Source organism: Rattus norvegicus, chromosome 3 (genome assembly GCF_021556685.1).
Source record: "Rattus norvegicus strain SHRSP/BbbUtx chromosome 3, alternate assembly SHRSP_T2T, whole genome shotgun sequence".
NCBI classification, from domain to species: Eukaryota; Metazoa; Chordata; class Mammalia; order Rodentia; family Muridae; genus Rattus; species Rattus norvegicus.
In genome coordinates this window covers 87329574-87349654 of record NC_141536.1, presented here as the reverse complement: position 1 = coordinate 87349654, position 20081 = coordinate 87329574, and the positions used below count along the sequence as shown (strand labels likewise).

At 45.7% G+C, this 20081-nt stretch overlaps 1 protein-coding gene across 4 annotated transcripts in view; it reads left to right on the top strand.

Moving 5' to 3' along the window:
- Prr5l (proline rich 5 like) overlaps positions 1-10570 on the top strand; it is a 173209-nt gene extending 162639 nt beyond the window's left edge. For 3 of the 4 annotated variants that reach the window (XM_087653268.1, XM_087653269.1, XM_087653267.1), the window contains exon 9: positions 9318-10566. In XM_087653268.1, the coding sequence (XP_087509394.1) occupies positions 9318-9718 (401 nt within the window). In that variant the 3' untranslated portion in view covers positions 9719-10566. 4 annotated transcript variants of the gene reach the window in all.
- Positions 10571-20081: the final 9511 nt, after the last annotated feature.

The following is a 20081-nucleotide window of genomic DNA, read 5'->3' as shown; positions in this document are numbered from 1 at the left end:
AACTCCAACATAGTCAGGGCCTGATTCCAACATGGGGGAATTAAAAAAAACTTTACTTCAACCCTCATAAGCTCTTAGTTGGAACAGATCCCTGTAACAGATTAATGGAAAACCAAACAAGTGTGTTGAAATATGTGGTCTCACATACAGGAGAGATATCCAGGGAACAAGTGGTTTTCAAAGAGTTGGCTTTGAATTCCTGTTTATGTAATGTCTTTAACAAAGAGCAATAATTTTGAGACAGGGTCTCATGTAGCCCAGGCTGGCCTCAGCCTTACTATGTTGCCAAGGATGACCTTGAACCTCTGATCCTCCAGCTTGAACCTGCCTCTTCATTGCCTTTAGTTCTCTAATCCTTCATGCTTTAAAAATCATTTTATTGGGGTTGGGGATTTAGCTCAGTGGTAGAGTGCTTGCCTAGCAAGCGCAAGGCCCTGGGTTCGGTCCTCAGCTCTGAAAAAAAAAACAAAATCATTTTATTGTTTTATGTGTATGAGTGTTTTTCCTGTATGTGTGCGCTTGTGTGTCTAGTGCCCGAAGAGGCCAGAAAAGGCCTTTGATTCCCTTGGGACAAGAGTTACAGGTGGCTTTGAGCCATCATGTGCTGCTGTGAATCGAATCTGGGTTCTCTGGAAGGGAAGACAGTGCTCTTAACTGCTAACCCATCTCTTCAGCGCCCACCTCATGTCCTTAATCCCAGAACTCTGGAGGCAGAGGGAGGTGGATCTCTGAGTTCAAGGCCAGACTGATCTGTAGACTGAGTTCCAAGACAACCATGACTACACAGAGAAACCCTGTCAGAGTAGATTTGAGAATTTTAAGAGGAGCTATCTCTGTCTCCAACCCAAATAAAAGATAAATACAAGTTTTGTCAGATAAGACGAGGCCTGAGACTTTGTATTGAGGGCAGTGTCATTTTTAAATTAAATTTATTTATTTATTTATCTATTTATGTGGTGTGTTAATGTGTGTGTGTGTGTGTGTGTGTGTGTGTGTGTGTGTGCACATCTGCGCATAAATGTGCATCCATCCATGCCACAACCCAAGTATGGAGGTCAGAGAACAGGGAACAGGCCATTTTCTCCATCCATCATGTGTGTTCTGGGGTTTGAACTCAGGTTGACAGGGTTGGTGACAGGCACGTTTACTGCTGAGCTGTTCTGCCAGCCCAGTCCTTGTTTTTGAAAGGTTGTCTTGAAAGGGACAGAAGAGTGGCCATTATTCTCTTTTAAGCTGTTTTTAGATCATTATCATTTCATTTCACAGAAATCTCAGCAGATGTTTTCAGACTCTCCACCAGGCACCTGGTGTGCTGCTGCAGATGGACTGGGAGCAAAATCAGGTGCACCCCTGCCCACAGTCCAGTGAGGGTGAAATTACATAGATGCTCCGAGGGGGAAGCCCACCCACACCGGACACTGGGGAAGGCTCCCTGGAGGAAGTGAGGTCTGTCTGGGGAAGTGTAGGATGGGCAGGTGGTGGGCTACCCAGTCAAAAGGGACCATTGGGAGGACTTGTAGGGTTGTGGAGAGCTAGAAGATGGATCGCTCAAGGAACTAAAGGAGTTTCAGAGGGGCAGAGTTACCAGCGGCAAGAAACAGCGCTGGCCTGGGGCCAAATTCTAGACACTGTGCTGGGTGCACAAAGTCACTGTGCCCTTTGGATTAGAATCCAAAGCTAAGAGCTTCTGCAGCTGCCCTGGACAGTCAGTCCACCATCCCTCAGGCCTGAACTGTCAGCATTGAGGATGTCAGTTCATTAATGGATAGTGGCACAGGTGATCCTGTTCCTCTGTTCCTTAGTCCAAAAGGTGTCCCAGGCCAGACATTTCACCCCAGACCTCCATGTTAAACACTGACGTGACCTTCCTTTCCCTTTGGAGAGAGAGACTTCTATAGCAGTCATAGGCTGGAGAGATGGCTCAATGGTTGAGAGCACTGGCTGCTCTTTCAGAAGTCCTGAGTTCGATTCCCAGCAGCCACATGGTGGCTCACAACCATCTGTAATGGAATCCAATGGCCTGTTTTGGTGTGCGTGAAGACAGATCGCTCATATGCATAGAATAAGCATATATGTGAAAGTAGTCACATAAATCACTCATATATCACTCAGTCTGGGACAGAGGGGTATTAAGATAATAAATGAAGTGTTGGAGAAATGACTCAAAGGTTACAAACATATTGCTCTTATGGAAGATCCGAGTCCAGCTTCTAGAACCCAATACAAGCCCCTGTAACTCCAACTCCAGGGAGATTACAATACCTCTAACCCCACGTGTAAGGTGCTCATGGGTGCACATACCCGCAATAGACACAGATATACACATAACTTTTATGAACGGACAATGAGAAAAATTTTAAGAGCTGCAATAGGGTCATGAGAGATCATTTTAGTTTAGGCAGGGCTGTGCTATGTCTCCCCTGAGCCAGGCCGTCATCTGAAAAGCCACCCTGCCAATGGCCGTGCTGCACACTCCTGTCCAGGCTTTTGGCAGATGTACATGACCCAAGGAGGGTGGTGCTACCCTGAATCTTGGGGTGTCTGAGAAATGCCCCAGTTTTGCAGGCAAGAAAGGTAGAGACTTGCTGTTATGAAATATAAATTGTAATATAAGGCAGTGGGAGTAAGGGAGTACTGGGCAGGCCCCTGCTGAGGTGTCGCCCTAAGAAGTCACATCAGATATAGGACAAAGAAAGTTTATTGGGGGAAGGAGGGGAGCAGGTATGTGGAAAGGGTATAGAGACGGGGAGGGTGCTGGTGTGGGTAGAGAAGGACGGAAAGAGAAGCCACCTGGAAACACATGGGAAGAGAGAAAGAGGGAGGGAGGGAAGAACGGAAGGAGGGAGGGAGGGAGGGTGGGTATGGGGTAGTGAGCAGTTCTTATAGGCTGCAGCACCTGTCTTGCACCTGGCTGAGACACAGGTAGTGATGGCTTCCTGTGATGATGAAAGCTATTGGGCAGCTGTTGGGCAGAGCCTAGCGGAATTGTCTGTAAGTCAATACTTGCCCTGCTTCCCTGCTATGTGTCCTCCTGGACTCCAGAGATACTGTGGCAGTGTCTTGCCCAATCTGGACTGGGACTAGGCTCAGGAGTCTTGCTTTAGAACAGTAGATAAGTGATGCAGTTCAAGGCCCCAAATGGAGTGAGTGTGTTTGGTGTGTGTGTGTGTGTGTGTGTGTGTGTGTGTGTGTGTGTGTGGTGTTCACACATGTGTGCAAGCCATCCCCTCCAAAGCCTTACCTTTTCTTATTACAAGAGGACAATGGAAGTATCAGGTAAGGAGGGTAGCAATGAAATTAAAAGAAAAGCAACACACACACACACACACACACACACACACACACACACACACACAGGTCTTATGGAGGCCCAGTGCTACCTTTCAAGTCAAATTCCTGAGCTACTTGGGGTTTCCTGAGGCTCTTATGGCCCCTCCTCTACAGCAAACAGTCCAAAGCTGGATTCCTCCCCTACAAAAGGCCTCCCTGCCCTTCATGTCCTTTGTATCCCTGGGGCCCTCTGCAGAGCCCACGCAGCAGGACACTACCTTCTCTGCATGACAAAGGCCGTCTGGGTCTTTGCAGGTTCTGGACTAGAGCAATGGCCCACAATGGCAGGGGCATTCTAGGGGTCTAGAAGATCGAAGGCATATGGGGAGCCAGTCCCCAAAAAAGGACTGCTCCGCCCTGGCTTGGCCTCTCTAGGCATCTGAAAGAAATCGCCATTGCTGGCTTTCACAGAAATTAATGCCTGACTTGGTTGGGGAAGGAATAAAGGCTTTCAAAAGAAAGTCAAGGAAGGTAAGGTGGCAGACCAGCCTCGCTCTGCAAAAGTGCCTCATTACCAGGAAAACCCAGACTTTAGGTCTCAGAAGTTCCTAGGAAGACAATCTCAGTGAGTTCCTCAGTGGGAGACTCCATTTCCCCTGGGGACATGGTCCTGCTATCTGTGGTACAAGGAAGAAAAGAAGAAGAAAAATGAGACCGTGAGTGGGAAGCTGCCTGTTAGCTCAGGTTTCAGCGTTTGGCTTGCAGGCTTCCCAAACAGCCCAGTGGTGGACTGAGGGAGTCACCATTCAGCTGACTTGTCTGAGGATTAGCTCTGGTGATTAGCAGCTCACCAAGGAAGCACTGTCTGCCAGGAAACTTGGCAAACCATGGGGTTCGTGTGATCTTGGCTTTGCTAGCAGCAAGTTGAGGAGCAAAGCATCTTCTAGAGAGTGGAAGGCAGTGCTAACTTTAGGCCTCTCTTGCAAGCCCCTGCAGGGTGAGAGAGTGGGGCCTCGGTGACTACAAGAGTCAGGGCTCAGCTGTTTAGTCCCCTGTTAGTTACTTACCTTCTTAGAGCTGCTTGGGGCTTGAATACCAGCTCTGGCCTTCTGGGAGAGAGCAGGAGGAAGAAAGAGGGCTGAGGGTGGGGCCAAGCAGGCTGTGCCATGTATTATGGGGCCATTGAGAGTAGCTTGTCTCCCTCCTCCCACCTTCTTCCAGGTGTGAGGATTACCTACTAATCTTTCCCTGGACCCAAACCTTTGTCATGCTGTGTGATTTGTCTGTTCTCCTTAAACTGCGTAAGCCATGGGAGACATTTTTCTTTTACCCAGACCCTAGAGAGGTCTGTGTCTTGAGTCTATAAACCAGTCCCTAGTAGCACAGCTATCTGAAGTGCTCCTTTTTCAAGACCTTCCTCTAGGGGCTATGCTTCAGGCAGTAAAGTGCTTGCCAAGGGTAAGAACCAAAACCTAACCCCAGAATCCACGTTGGTTGGGCATGGTGGCATACCTTTAGCCCCAGGAGCGAGATCCCTGGAGCTTGCTGGACAGTTAGTTTAGCTGAATTGGTGAGGCCCCCGGCAGGGTGAGAACCAGTCCCAAAAGAATAGAGAAGTGGTTGAGAGAAATGCAGGTGGCAAACTCTTGACCTTTGTTTGCATGCCCACACATGGATGCATGTACATCTGTCTGTCTCTCTGTCTCTCTCTGTCTCTCTCTGTCTCTCTGTCTCTGTCTCTTTCTCTCTCTCTCTCTCTCTCTCTCTCTCTCTCTCACACACACACACACACACACACACACACACACACACACACACGTTCAAGTGTCTCTGGATTTCCAGGATACCCTTGGTACTTCCGCTCTGACATTTTTCACATTGATATCAGGGAAACCAAGATTGTGTCTTGGGGTTCTTAGTCTCATTGATAAAATAATTTTAATAGGATGTTGAAGGACAATTTTATTGGAGTTGAAATGAAAAACCTCTATTGGGGGAAAAAAGGACTCAGCATCGGTGATGGCACACCCTTTTAATGCCAGTCTTCTGGAGGCAGCACAGGTGGAGCTCTGAGGTCAAGGCTAGCCCAGTCTACAGAGTGAGTTCCAGGACAGCCAGGGCTACACAGAGAAGCCTGTCTCTGAAAAAAATGAAACAAAAACCCCACCAAAACAAAAGATTCAAAGTTGGTGGCTGGGGTGCTGTAGGAGGGTGAGGGGATGAGTCTGGCATGAATTAGGGAAAGGGGTTGGAGGTGAATATGAACAAAACACAGTGTATGGAATTTCAAAGAAGATAAAAAATATTAAAAAGAATAGAAAAAACACCAGGGCAAGCAAGGTATAGATCTCAATAGCTGCCTGGAGGAGAAAAAATGGGAGGGGATGGGACATGTGGTTTGAGTTACTGGAATGGGGGTACATCATGTGATAGCAAGCAGTCACGTGGCGGGACAAGAGCGATGGAGAAAGAGTAAGGAAACCTGTGTGTCAGAAAAAAACATCCCTGTGTTTTAGTCAGCATCTAAAAGAAAGTGACTAAAAGACCCAAAACAAAAACCAGGAAAATTTCAGCTTTCTCAGAATGGTTGGCATTGTGTCAGGTGAGGGGCTTCTGGGTAGGGAAATACAATATCTCACTAAAGGATGAATAATTCTGCCTACCTCGTTAGCATGGCTTAGAGGTGACTCTGGTTTCCTGGGCGTAGTCCGGTGGCCAGGTCATAGATCCTGCCCAACTGAAATGTTGGGTCTCCCAGCAGGCCAGAGATGTTCTCCTCTTGACCAGAAGTTTTTCTTGAATGTGCGACTCTAAAAAGCGGGAAGTCTGCTGTGAGTCCCAGACGTGAGTCTTGGCTTTCTAAGTAATTGTGACTGTAGACTTCATGTTCATCTTCTGCAGAACAGCATGAGAGACTGCATTGGTGAAGCAACTCCTTTGGGGTACAGTACCCAGCTCAGAGCTTCAGCTCGGCTCCCCTCCACCCTCTGTGCACGCCCTATGTGTGTAGACCCAGGCTTCTCCCCACCCCTATCAAGTCTGTGTTTCTTTTTAACGGTCAAGTGCATTCTGCATAGTGTAGTTTACTGAAGGCTAAGGCAGGCATGGTTCTACACAACTGCTCACACCCACACAACACTGGTCCAGTCTTACTCTGGCTTCAATTCTCAGTTCTTTTCAGCCACGGGCAAAGTGGCCTTTTGTTAATTCACTGCCTGTAGAACCCTTCAAGCACTTGACTGCAGTGAATGATGGATGGTGCCAGGAAACCCTCAGAGACACCTCTCCTGGGCTTCTTCCAGCAAGTTGAGGCCCATGAAAAATCCCTCAGCCCGAAAGACAGTGTGTCTCAGCTACACAAATTGAGTCCATATCCCTCAACTTCTCCTGTGTCCTCTGCAGGCCCAGCCCCTGCTCCAACCCTGTTCTCTTCTTAGACTGCCCGCTCTGGCTAATCTGTCTGCCCTGGTTTTAGTCATATATAAATTCTCAGTCTCTGACCAGTGTTGTTGGTGCTTTCTGTGTACCTGTTCCCCAACTAGAGGATATCCCCAACTCTTGCGAGTGAATGTTCACAGCTGAAATGGGAAAACTCTCTTCTCTCCAGCTCTGTCTAGGCACACATCCCTCCTTGCAGATGGCTGCTTTCTCTCAGAATCAGAGAGAAAGTATGTGTTTCTAGTATGTGTCCTCTCAGCATGCTGGGCCCAGCTTCTGCTAGGCTGATTGAGGGTTTCCCTATAAGCACAGTGCTTCGTTGTATAACTTATGAAAAATAAGTTGTTCCTAGGGGCATTGTTTGGAGGATGGTCCCTTAGCTAGGTCCTTGCTGTCGTGAGGTCTTCCGGTATTTCAGTTTTAGAAGAATCCACTTTTATGACGTGAGAACATTATAGAAATGTGTGTCTCTGAGGGGACAAGCGTAAATCCTTTCTTCTTACTGTCTGTTGCCATTCCGTATCTCATTCCCTCTCCAGCACACCAGCCAGCTTCCTGTTGGGCACCCAAAGGATGGAGTGGTCCCTTTATTCTCCCAAGTCACCATGATTCTTGTTTCTCCACAACCCATCCCATGAGCTCTGTATCTTTAATAACTTGTGTCCCCAGTCCATCATCCTCTTCACATTCATCACTGCCATTCTTGCTCCTGCCTATCATCCCTTTCCTCTACTCTGATGCTGGCCTTTCCTTTTTTCCTGTGTCTCTGCACACTCCCTGGCTTTCCTTGCTTATTTCTCTGGCAGTAGCCCATGCTTCACCTCCTGCTAAGGCTCTTTACTGAAGCACATCCTATCCTGTCCTCTCCACAGCCTCTGCCATGTGTCACAGATGCTTCTGTCTGGCACCACAGGGCCCTCTGAGCACACACTTACCCACCTGGATGGGCGCAACTTCGTTGTTCCTATAGGTCGAGTTCCTGCAAGACTGTGGCCCCAGGGCTCATCCAGCGGCTTGCTCAGGCTGTTCTCACCATTCAGAATGTTGTCCTCCTCCACCCTCTTCAAGGCCTTCTGCTGTCCTGAAGGCTCATCTCCATTGTACATCCTTAGCCAGTTAACTGATTGTCACAGATACTTTTTTGTTCCTGTGAACCCCACTGGCTTGTCCTTTCCTCGAGGTTGTCTAGAGAGATTTTTGGTAAGCTTTGAATGGGCAACTAGGAAAAGCAAAGTCTAGAGCCATAGAGAGCTCATCTGAGTCCAAGCCTGACAGTATTTGAGCTGTGTGACCTTGGGCAAATTCCTACTTCTCTGTTGCTTACTTCTCTCCTCTTTAAAGTAGACACTAACAATATCAGTATGCTATGATTTAGGTTCAGCTCTTAGCAAGAGTCCAGAATGCATGCTAAGCATTTTCATTTTTTTGTGGTCATGAGATTTGAACCTAGGTCATCATACATGCTAGATCAATGCTCTACCATTGAGGTGAACCACTGGCCTTATTTCTACTTTTTATTTTGGGACAGAGTCTTACTTGCTCAGACTGGTCTTGAACTTGCTCTGTAGCCTAGGCAGGCCTTTAACTTGAGATCCTCCTGCCTCAGCCTCCTGAGTAGTTGGGATAACAGCCTTGTACCACAAAGCCTCATACATATGAAGCTTCAGCAGTTTCTGGAGCACAGTGCTAAGAAAGCAGCAGTTGTAGACCAAGGTTGACACTTGGAGTTTTCTTGAGTGGTCTCTACTTTATTCATGGAGACAGGGTATCTCAGTTGAACCCAGAGCTCACTGATCCAGAGTAGTCTAGCTAAGTAACTTGTTCCATGGATCTCCTCTTTCTGCCTTCTGAGTGCTGGAATTACAGGGTAGCCACCAACCTCACCTGGCATTTACGTGAGTTCTGAGGATCTGATCGCTGGTCCCTATACCAGTCCCTACATCGAGTGCTTTACCCACTAACCAGTCTCTCCAGTCCCTGGGTTTTATCTTTGTTTGGTTGGTTTCTGGTTTGAATCCCTCACTGGTCTGGAACTTGCCAAGTAGGGTAGGCTGGCTGGCCAGCCTATGTCAAGGTTCTGCCTGTCTCTGGCTCTCCAGCTCTAGATTTACAAGCTCATGCCACTGCAGCTGGCCTTGTTGCTTGGTCCTGGGATTGACTTAGGTCCCTGGGCTTGCAATCCAATCACTTTACTGACTGAGGCACCCTCCCCAGCCCTCCTGACATTGCAGACAGTACCTCCTGAGTAGCATTCTGAAGCCTTGGCTAATGTGTATATCTTATAAGAAGACGGTTAAAATGAAATGAAAGGGCAATTCAGTGAAGCCAGGACAGCACCAGGAAGTGGGGTGGGGAAGCACTGCACGTTCACTCCACCGAAGAGTGAACATTTTAGGTGAGCATTTACTCTAGGCTTCCGGTAGACCTGATACAGGATCTAGTATTATCAGGTAGAGCTGCATGGCCCTGTTTCCCATTGCATTCAGTAGGGCTCCTTCTAAAGCTGTTCACAGAGACTGAGCTACTCCCTCCCTCTTCCAGGAGAAGCTTCTGGTCACTGTGTGTTCCCATTCCTCTAATCACAGCTTTTACTCCTTTTTCTCTTGCAGCCAGGAGGCATTCCAGGGTCCGGCCCAAGGTGACCGTCCTGAACTATGCCTCTCTGATGACCACGGTTGGCCGGCCACTGAATGAGATGGTCTTGACCCCTCTAACAGAACAGGAAGGAGAGGCATACCTGGAGAAGTGTGGCAGCGTCCGGCGGCACACAGTGGCCAATGCCCACTCGGACATCCAGCTGCTGGCTATGGCCACCATGATGCACTCAGGGTTGGGGGAGGAGTCTGGAAGCGAGGACAAACACCTGCTCCTGCCACCCACCTTCCCACCACCACACCGCCAATGCTCCAGTGAGCCCAGCATCCTTGATAGTCCTGATGAAATGGAACTGGAAGATGTAGCAAGTGGCAGCCAAGAGGACTCAGAGCTGAATTGTGCTTCCCTCAGCTGAGCCACCACCTCCAGGGACCCATTCCTACTTTGAGGCTAGGATGAGGACACCCTTCCTCCTCCACGGATCACCCAGGGGCTCTTGCATTGGGCAATATTGCCTTACTTCCTTTAGGGCACAAGTCAAGTCTCCACGCCCTTGGGAAACACCTGTTGACCTCCCAACTCTGGTGTCTGTGACCAGCTCCTCATGCCACCGTTGTTCTGACTTCCAGCCTTGCCTCATTCACCTGGATCCTCATCCCTGGGCCTTCCGCATCCTATTGGACTGACTGGTACTCCTGGGATATAATGCTCTGGCATTATTTTTATAGCAGAAGGTTGGGCTACTACACACGAGCTTCTGAAGTGTGCCAATCTCTGTAGTTTCTGTTATGATCTTATGAGGCAGAAGCCAACGGGTGGAAAAAACAGTAAAGATTCTGTGTAGCATGGAAATCAGCTGCAGCCCGTATCGTACATGGTACTGGGAATGTGGCCTCATCACTTTAATTGCAGAGTTACTGGGAAACCATTTTCCCACTTGTGGGCGAAGATTCATTCTTAGGAATGTCCAGATATCATGTTCTGTCTACATCATGGACTTTGGCCTAGGAGAACGTATTAGACTGGCACGGCCCTGTCTTGCATTAAGCCTCTCAGCCTGTCTGTCTCAGGCTTCCTCTCAGACTCTGGGAATGAACCTTCTCAGTCACTGGTGCCTTACTCTTTCTCCAGTTTCAGGAACTGACCACTTTTCTGTTGTGTATACGAGAGGCTGCTGACAGAAGCTGACGTAGACTGTACCTGGATTTCACTTGAATTTGTAAAATGTGTATTGCTCAAAAAAAATGTTTGCAAATATTTGCACATAGGGTCTTGCACTGTTCATTTCCAGTGGAGTGTGTTTGCACACTAAACACAGGTGGACCCCTTCAAAAGGCGGTGGAATCGCTCAGAACAAAAGGATCAGTAGTAGGTAGGACTCTCATACCTCAGAGCTCTAGAGGAGCCAGAACTGTGTCTGGAATGGCCTGTGTTGTGAGTGTCTTGGCTTCTAGGGAAGGCTGTGCTGGGGTCAGGAAACTGCCTCTTCAGCAGGGGAGTGTCGTGGCTGGACTGTATTTGCTTTACATCAGACAGGGAGAGATAGGGACGTGGACACGTTTTACTTGCTCCCTGAGATAACAGAAGTACCCAGAAGTCTCTGGAATCCCTGTCACATCTGCTTCGTGTTGCTATTTGAGGCAGCAGACTTTATTTCTATGCTAGGTCCTCACTACTGCTCCCTTCAGGCTGGGGAAAGGGAACATTTTGTCTCCATTGAGACATGCTCAGATAATTATCTGTTGATCTTGCTAATAGAAACTCAGAAAAATATAGACATTTTCTCCTGACCCTGTTTGTGGTATGTGCTGGCACTTTAAGCTCTTCTAAGCTTCAATGGTGTCTCCCTTCTGGGCAAAGATCTGAAATATGACTATAGCCGGGCTATTAATGGATTCTGCTTTAGAAGTTGCATTTTAAAAAGTGTTTTAATTTTGTCCTTCCAAGAGATAATGACGAAAGAGAAATGTCTTCATGTGTGCACACACCCTGGTCCTGCACTTGCATATACACACTTATACCCATACATGTGCACACACACACACTCCACATATGCAGAAAGAAATGTTCAGATTCCTTTGAGAGCTTCAATCAAGTAATCTCTCTGTATGTGCTGTCTGAAGTCTACAGATTGGAGCTGGAGAAGTGGCTTGGTGCTCAAGATCACTTGCTGCTCTTGCAGGAGGCCCAAGATGTGATTTAGTTCCTACAACATCAGGCGGCTCACAACCACATGCCTATAACTCTAGTCCTAGAGGTTCTGATGCTCTCTTCTGTCGTCCTAGGGCGTCTGAGTGTACACGCACACATGCACATGCGCGCGCGCGCACACACACACACACACACACACACACACACACACACACACACACACACACACCACAAGCTGTTAACATATGTTAGTAGGCAGAACATTGCAGTTTGTTTAACCGATGGCTAGGTTCTTGTTACTACGCCAATCACACACTTGAGATTATTTATTGATCAAGGCAAAGCAATTAGTCATGTTTGGGTTTGCTTTTTTTGTTGATAAGATTGACAACGCATGCTTTTTAAATGCCTTTTCCCCTTATTTTCGATGTCTCTGTCGGGACGGAAGTTGTCAGCTAAAGACATGAGCTGTTGTATTGAAAGTGTACAGGCTGTAGACCTTCATTGCTGCTGACTTCACACAGTTTACAGGATTCTCGTGGACACACCAGGTATTATTACAGAAATATCCCAGATCATGCACATAAACATTTTATGGGTGCAAGAGTGTCACCTGTAGGAGTTTTAACCAAACTCCACTCCCCTGGTACCATGGAGACTCATCTTACTATTTAGTTTAGTGACAGGAAATAATCCCAGCTCTGGGCTCTGCTGGAACTCACAAATTCTTTCTGGTTGTCTGTTTTCAAAATAGATAGAATAAACATTGTTATGCCGTGGATGCTGCTGCGCAGAGTGCTTCGAGTGTGTTTTGGTTGAATTCACAAGCTCAGAAAAGCTGGCCACGGTGCCTATGCCCTCAGAATTCCTCACACTGCTTGTGTGCTTGTGCGCCTGCTCTGCTGTCTCATGGCCTCCTCCAGAGTCAGTCCCTTGGTTTCATTAGCCATCCTGAACTGGTGAGGCTAGTTCTTCCATAGACAACAGTAAAATAGCCCTTCAAGGCTTCTTTTAAAACACAGTCTTAAACTATCTCAAGCCGGGTGGTGGTGGCACACACCTTTGACTCAAGCACTTGGGAGGCGGAGGCAGGCAGATCCTTGTGAGTTGGAAGCCAGCCTAGTCTATAGAGCAAGTTGCAGGACAGTCAAGGTTACACAGAAACCCTATCTCAGAAACCTAAAACCAAACAGGAAGCTTGAAAGGAAGAAAAAAGAAAGAAAAGAAAAGAAGAAAGAAATGAAAGGAAGGAAGGAGGGAAGGAAGGAAGGAGGGAGGGAAGGAAGGAAGGATAAGACAAAAGCCCATAGTTTCTCCTCATGGAGTGTTTGAGCCAGATGCTTACTGTATTTTATTTATCATGGGCTCCTCACAGATTTCTTTCTGATTCTGTTTGACAGAGACATTTATAATGTTTTACTCTTTGCATAAATACTTTTTTTTTCTTCTTCTTTTTTTCCGGAACTGGGGACTGAACCCAGGGCCTTGCGCTTCCTAGGCAAGCGCTCTACCACTGAGCTAAATCCCCAACCCCACATAAATACTTTTTTAGCAGGGCGGTGTTAGTTTGAGGCCTTGGAGGGTGTAATGGAGGTGTTTGCAGAGGTGCCATCTCCACTGATTAATTACACTGTAGTTTTGCTGGTACACGGTCATTGGCATTCGACCTCAGTGGTGAGGTAAGATGGCCATAAGCAGAGGAATGTGGACAGCCTCTGGAAGCTGCATAGGCAAGGAAACATTATCCCTGGGAGTTCCTGGACAGTAACAGAACCCTGACTGGTTCTAGCCTGTGAGAACCATGTCAGTCTTCTATCTTAGAGAACTATAAGATTAACACGGGCATATTCGTTTTTAGTCATTGGCATACCATGACATGATAGTATATCACTGTACACATCCATTTGCCTGCCGAGTGACCCATGATGCTTTGAAGACACTTTCGCTGTAGTTTACTTGGTGCTAGAAATATAGTGATGGAGAAAGAACCAGAGTACCTGCTTCTTGGAGACTGGAGTGGTTGGAACCCAAGCCTTAAATCTACTGTTGTAGTTTACCAGCTCCCGCTACAAACTGAGAACTGGCTGGTTCCAGAGGAAGACACAGACAAGAGTTGGACAAGGAGATTTCAGACACAGAATAACTTGGGTGTTTTTTTCTTTCCCTTCCATATTATTTAAGTGTGGCTTTAAAACTTAATATTTAGTAAATGTAGTAATTATGAATGTAACAAATAATATTATTTGCCATTAGAGTGAATAAGCAAATTCAAAGACCTTTTTTGAGGCTTTTACATTTGGATGACAGATTTTATTATTCTATTTATAAACCTAGCAGATTTTAGTGGTAACTTCGAAGCAGCTTTTGAATAATGCTTAGTCCGTTTATGAGCTCAGCCCAGCACCTCACACACTTTTTAAGTGAATGCACAGTTTTAATCCACCTCTTTTAATTACGTTTTTCTGGCAGTAAGCAAAAGCATCCTATGCCATGGAAGCTGATAAATTGAGCTTGTGAGGAAATGTGGAAGTTCCATTAAATGAGTTTATTCTCCTCTATGTAAACGTGGATAGCACCATAAAACATCCCAAGTCTAAGTCAATTCTCAATTACATAGTTAAAAGTGGATTTACAAAACTGTCACTAATGGGCTTTATTTTCTTAAATGTCACTTGCATCAAAATTTCCACTACGTACAAGTCCCTTCCTAACCCAAAATACTAATCCATGCTACAGTTCTCTCTTCTCTTTTTCTTTTCTTTGGTTTTTCAGGACCACAGGTTTCTCTGTGTAGCCCTGGCTGTCCTGTTTAACCTGTGTGGTATCAGCAATTCTCTTGTTTGCCTCATTGTGAGGGGTGGTGGTTGGTGCCTGCAGTTGCCACTTGTGTGAGCCCATCACATTCTCTCTGCTGTTTTATTTTCTCAAAACAAGACAATGTCTGACATTAAACTCTGGGCTAAGTCAACGAATATAGGTCAAGGAGATGACACAGCAGTTAAGAGTTTTCCCTTCTCTTTCAGGGGGACCCAGAACCCATGTTAAAGACCTTCAGCCAACTGTAACTCAAGCTTTAGGGAGATTTGTGAGCACCCACCCACATGGTAGAGAGAGGTGGGGGGAGAAGGAAGGAGGAGGAGGAAGAAGAAGAAGAGGGGGAGGAAGAAGATAGAAACAGATCAGTAAAATAACAGATGCATTAGCTCCTGACTGGAGAACCAGCATTGAAAATACACTCCCTAGGGAATCCTACAATGGTTCTGGGTAACCAGGGTTACTCACTTGGGTGTGGACAGAGTTGAGACATTCACCCTACCTACGGACCCTGCTATAATCTGAAGTAATCTTGGTGACTGTTCTTCAGCATTCTTGAATTTCAGGTGACATTCTTGAAGCACAGGTGACTTCTATCTGCTCCTAAGAAACCACAGTTCTATTTATGACTCCTTAGTTGTTGGCTTCATAGCTTAGTGACATCCTTGTAGGCCTTGTTCCTGTGGAGTGCCACTCTTCCAAATGCCTTTCTCACAAGTCACTCATTAGGAAGGTTTGTGATTTGTTTGGCTTCTCTGGGCTCAGTTTGCTGACCTTTAAAAGAATTCTAAAGCAATGTAAATACCTTCTTCGGTTGACCCCATATTCCTAAATTCTTTCATGTTCTCAAGACCATGTCACTCTTAGCAAATGCCTAAAATTTGGTCAGATACTGCTTACATATCTCAGATAGTCTGTTTTTGTCCATAACGTTATTTCCTTTTCTAGAGACCAATGTAGGATCAAGTCTACTTGTTTGCCAAGAAACAGCTTCCTACCTACTTGAGCAATCTTGAGAGGGGCTCAATAAATGGAACAGCATAAGGCTTTTGGGTCTTTGCATGGGGGGAAGGCTTCTATCCTCTCATTAGCTCATTCATTTCTTTGCCAGATAACGAAAAAGAAAAAGAAAAAAGAAAACTAGTGATGAAAAACTATACACATAAAGCATATGTTTGAAGAAGTCGATCCAGGTGGGATCTGAGAAGGTTTAGTCACTTTGTGAAAGCAAAGATGAGACGAACTCAGCCTGCTTCCCCTTTTCCCCACAGCAAACTCATGGGTAACAGCAGGAAGCAGCAGGTTCTGGTCTTGGGAAAACTGCAGTGAAAATGATAGAGATGGATGACCAAAACCCACGGACAAGGTCTCCCTTGAATTGTTGGCTGGTTCCTAGGGCATGTTGTGGTTAATGTGCCAAGTGTCTCTCTCTATAAGGCTGAATGTTGACTTGCCCGAAGATCTATTCAGAGCCAGGGAACCACTAGCAGGTGAGCTCAAGCAGAAGGAAAATGGATCACTGTGTGTTATGCTCTTCATTGGGAAAGTGGACTCCAGCTTCTTTGGTCTTTCTTTTTGTTTTCACACCACCATTAAGTGAGAAACTTTGTTCTCATCATGTACCTACACCTTGGTGTAGTCCTCACCACAGGGTCCTAAACGGTAAGATAAATACCGTGCATGTCCTGAAGTATCTAAGCTGTTAGCCAAGACAAACTTGGTCCTTTGTCTTGGGTATTTTGTCATAGCACTGGGAAGATAGCAGCATACTCTAAACTGCCAGATCTAGCTGAAGGGGAAACAGCAGCTACCATGATTAGCAGACGAACTCATTCCAGTTCCTACAAACTACCGAGAAGGTTCCAGCCCTTCCAAGGTTGGGGGTTTTGGCACACATTATCAGCACTGGATTGAGTCTCACTTTAAGATAAGGATCATGGTCAAAACAAGATTCTGGAGTTAAGCACAACTACATTAATATTACACTAAATATAAATGGACTAAACAAGTCAGAGGAGAGTTAAATAATATCATGTTATTTGTACTGATACACAATTTATTAGTTATTTACCTATTTTGGGACAGTTTTACTATGCAGCGTTGGCTCTCCTGGAGCTGTCCTCAAACTTACATAGTCCAGGCTGACCTCAAGCTTACAACCTGCCTTTTCTTCTCGAGTGCTAAGATTGAAAGTGTATGCCACCATGTCCAGCAAGAGACACACTTTAAATACTCATAAACAGACTGGTAGCAAATTGACAGAAGAATAGACAGCATGGAAAACTAACACTTATCATGAGAAACTTGTTGCCAATTAGAAGAATGCAAATTTTGCAGTGATAACTCAAAAGAAAGATATGAATCAGACTCAGGAAATTAGCATTTATTAGTCATCAGCTATAGGTCAAGGACCATTGTAAGAATTATGCATTAGTTGTTTTGTATAGGTCCTCTGAGTAATTTTATGAAGTAAATTTTAGTGTCTCAGTCTTACTAGATGAAGCAGTTAAAGCCCCAATTCCTAACATTACGTAGCTAGATAAAGGTACATGTGAGACACATTTCAAACCAGGTTTTGTTTCAGTTTCTGGGTTTATAGTCATAGTATCAAGACCATATGCTATTCCGGTAAGGACATGTAGGCCAACAGAACAGAACCAAGAGATGAGGAAGTTTTGTATTTATAGTGAATTCTTTCTCCTTGTTATATTGATTTTACAAATGTGCAAGGTAACCTTGGGGTGGTAGTGCAGGCCTTTAATCCTAGCACTTGAGAGGCAAAGACAGTTAGAGGTAAGAATTCCAGAACACCCAGGGCTACACAGAGAAACCCTGTCTTCAAAAAGCAACAAACCCTTCTTTAAAAGGGGAACAAGAATACCCTTGGCAGGGAAGAGAGAGGCAAAGATTAAAACAGAGACTGAAGGAACACCCATTCAGAGCCTGCCCCACATGTGGCCCATACATATACAGCCACCCAATTAGACAAGATGGATGAAGCAAAGAAGTGCAGACCGACAGGAGCCGGATGTAGATCGCTCCTGAGAGACACAGCCAGAATACAGCAAATACAGAGGCGAATGCCAGCAGCAAACCACTGAACTGAGAAGAGGACCCCCGTTGAAGGAATCAGAGAAAGAACTGGAAGAGCTTGAAGGGGCTCGAGACCCCATATGTACAACAATGCCAAGCAACCAGAGCTTCCAGGGACTAAGCCACTACCTAAAGACTATACATGGACTGACCCTGGACTCTGACCTCATAGGTAGCAATGAATATCCTAGTAAGAGCACCAGTGGAAGGGGAAGCCCTGGGTCTTGCTAAGACTGAACCCCCAGTGAACTAGATTGTTGGGGGGGAGGGCGGCAAGGGGGGGAGGATGGGGAGGGGAACACCCATAAGGAAGGGGAGGGGGGAGGGGGATGTTTGCCCGGAAACCGGGAAAGGGAGTAACACTCGAAATGTATATAAGAAATACTCAAGTTAATAAAAATAAAATAAAATGTAAAAAAAAAAGCAACAAACCAAACCAAGCAAGCAAGCAAACAAACAAACAAAAACAAAGAACAACAACAAAAAAATCCAAACCAAACAACAGTAAAACCCAAACCCCCGCCCCCACTCCCACTCCCACCAACAACGTCAGACTTCATTAAAATAATTAAAGAAAAAACCTTCACAGTTCAAAAATCACCACCAAGGCAACAGAGTGGAGGGAAATACTTGCAAAATATGGATCTGTCAAGGACTTGCTGCAAGTCTCAGAAAGAATTCTTAGAGATCAGACAATGAATCCAATGAGTCAAAAGCAACTGTTAAAAAAAAAAAAGTTCAACCAAGAAGACATGTGAATAACCGGCAAGCATAGGTGAAATGAAGACCAACTTTACTGGGCATGAGCGAAATGTGAATTTTAAACCCCAAGATGCCACTTCATGCTTACTAGAACATCTGCCTAGGCAAGTAAGACAGACTGTAGCAAGTGTCGGCAAGGTTGTGAGCAAATGGGAGCCATTGTCCACCTCTGGCCAAAGTGGAAACTGGTACAGTTACTTTGTTACGTTTGGCAATGTCTCAGAAGTTTAAACTTAAGAGCTGTTATACGACTCAGCAATTTTATATCTAGGTTTCTACTTAAGAGAAATGAAATAGCACACGCACGCATGCACGATTCCTCACATGTGTGTGTTCAGTGCCATGAAACAATTGGAACTGTGCAGCTAGGCTGACTTGGGGCTCACTGTGTGGATCAAGCTTGGCTCACACATGATTTTTCTTTCTCATCCTTCTGGGTGCTGGGATGACAGCCATCATGTCTGACTCCATTTTAGCCAGTTTTAACTCTATAGTTCTGTGGCATTAGGCAAACTACATTGTCACAAATCTCCAGACGCCACCTCCAGAACACGCCAGAGCTTCGCTGTTTTCCTATCTGAATCTCCCTACCCATGCCGCTCCGAGTCCGGCTGCCCCTCTTCTTATCCGGTAGGGATCTGCTACTTTTGGGAGTGATTCTACGTAATTCCTGTAAGTAGGTTCCTGGAGTGCTCATTCTTTTGTGACTGGCTCATTTTACTTAGCACACTGTAGTTTTTTTCTTCTTTAATTTCTTCACCTTTAAGGCTGAAGAATATTCCATTGCATGCATAATGTTAAATGCAGCCAGTGTGGGTGTTTGGACTTTTTTTTTAAAGCCCCTTTTGAATCTGTGAATGACATTGTTATGATTGTTGGCTTAGAGACACTAGGACGTTGGAGAAATATATGAATATAAAACACACTTCAATAAAATTATTTTAAGTCCAATGATTTGTTTTCTAATTTTAGAGAGTCACTAAATGAGTACTATTATAAAAATGAATGAGTGAATGAGTGAATGATAAATTTGTCGTGTGGAATGAGTTTATTAACTCGCTTCACAGTTAATTTCAGAGCATAGGTCAGTCAGTGGTAGGGCACAAGCTTGGCACGAACGAGGCAGAGTTCAACTTCACACCAAAAATAAAATCGTTTTTGATAATTTAACAATAAGACAGAGACAGAGCCTTGTTTTTTTTTCTTTTTTTCTTTTTTTCTTTATTAACTTGAGAATTTCTTATTTACATTTCTATTGTTATTCCCTTTCCCAGTTTCCGAGCCAACATCCCCCTAACCCCTCCCCCTCCCCTTCTATATGGGTGTTTCCCTCCCCACCCTCCCCCCATTACCGCCCTCCCCCCAACAATCACGTTCACTGGGGGTTCAGTCTTGGCAGGACCAAGGGCTTCCCCTTCCACTGGTGCAGAGCCTTGTTTTTAAAGAGAAGAAAACAGCTGAAGAAACAAAGAGCATGTCGGAAATCCCACATTACAAAAGATATCAAACTACATGTTGATCTTATTTGAAATAAGAATGAACTGAAATACGGAAGCTGCTAAATTTCCGCCATTATTCCACGCAGATATTTCATTTCTAAATTCCCCACGCCAGAGTCAAATGTTACAAAGCAGCATGAGAGGGGCCAGGGATGCCTCGTCCGTATGCTTGGTGGCACACACTTGCAGACTGAGTCCTGGACAGGCTGAGACAGGAGGATTCCTGGCCTGCCAGTCTAGTCCACTTAATGAGTTTCAGGCTTATAAGAGATCCTGTCCCAAACCAAGGTGGATGGTGCCTGAGGGATGACCCCTGAGGATGCCTTCTGGCTTCCCTACACATGCACCTGCACATACATCGTTGCCCCCACCCCCTGATACACAGAGGGAGAGTATGGAGTCCGGAGATCTAGCTTTTCTCGCTCATATTTCTTGATGGCCACAGTTTAACTCTCTGGG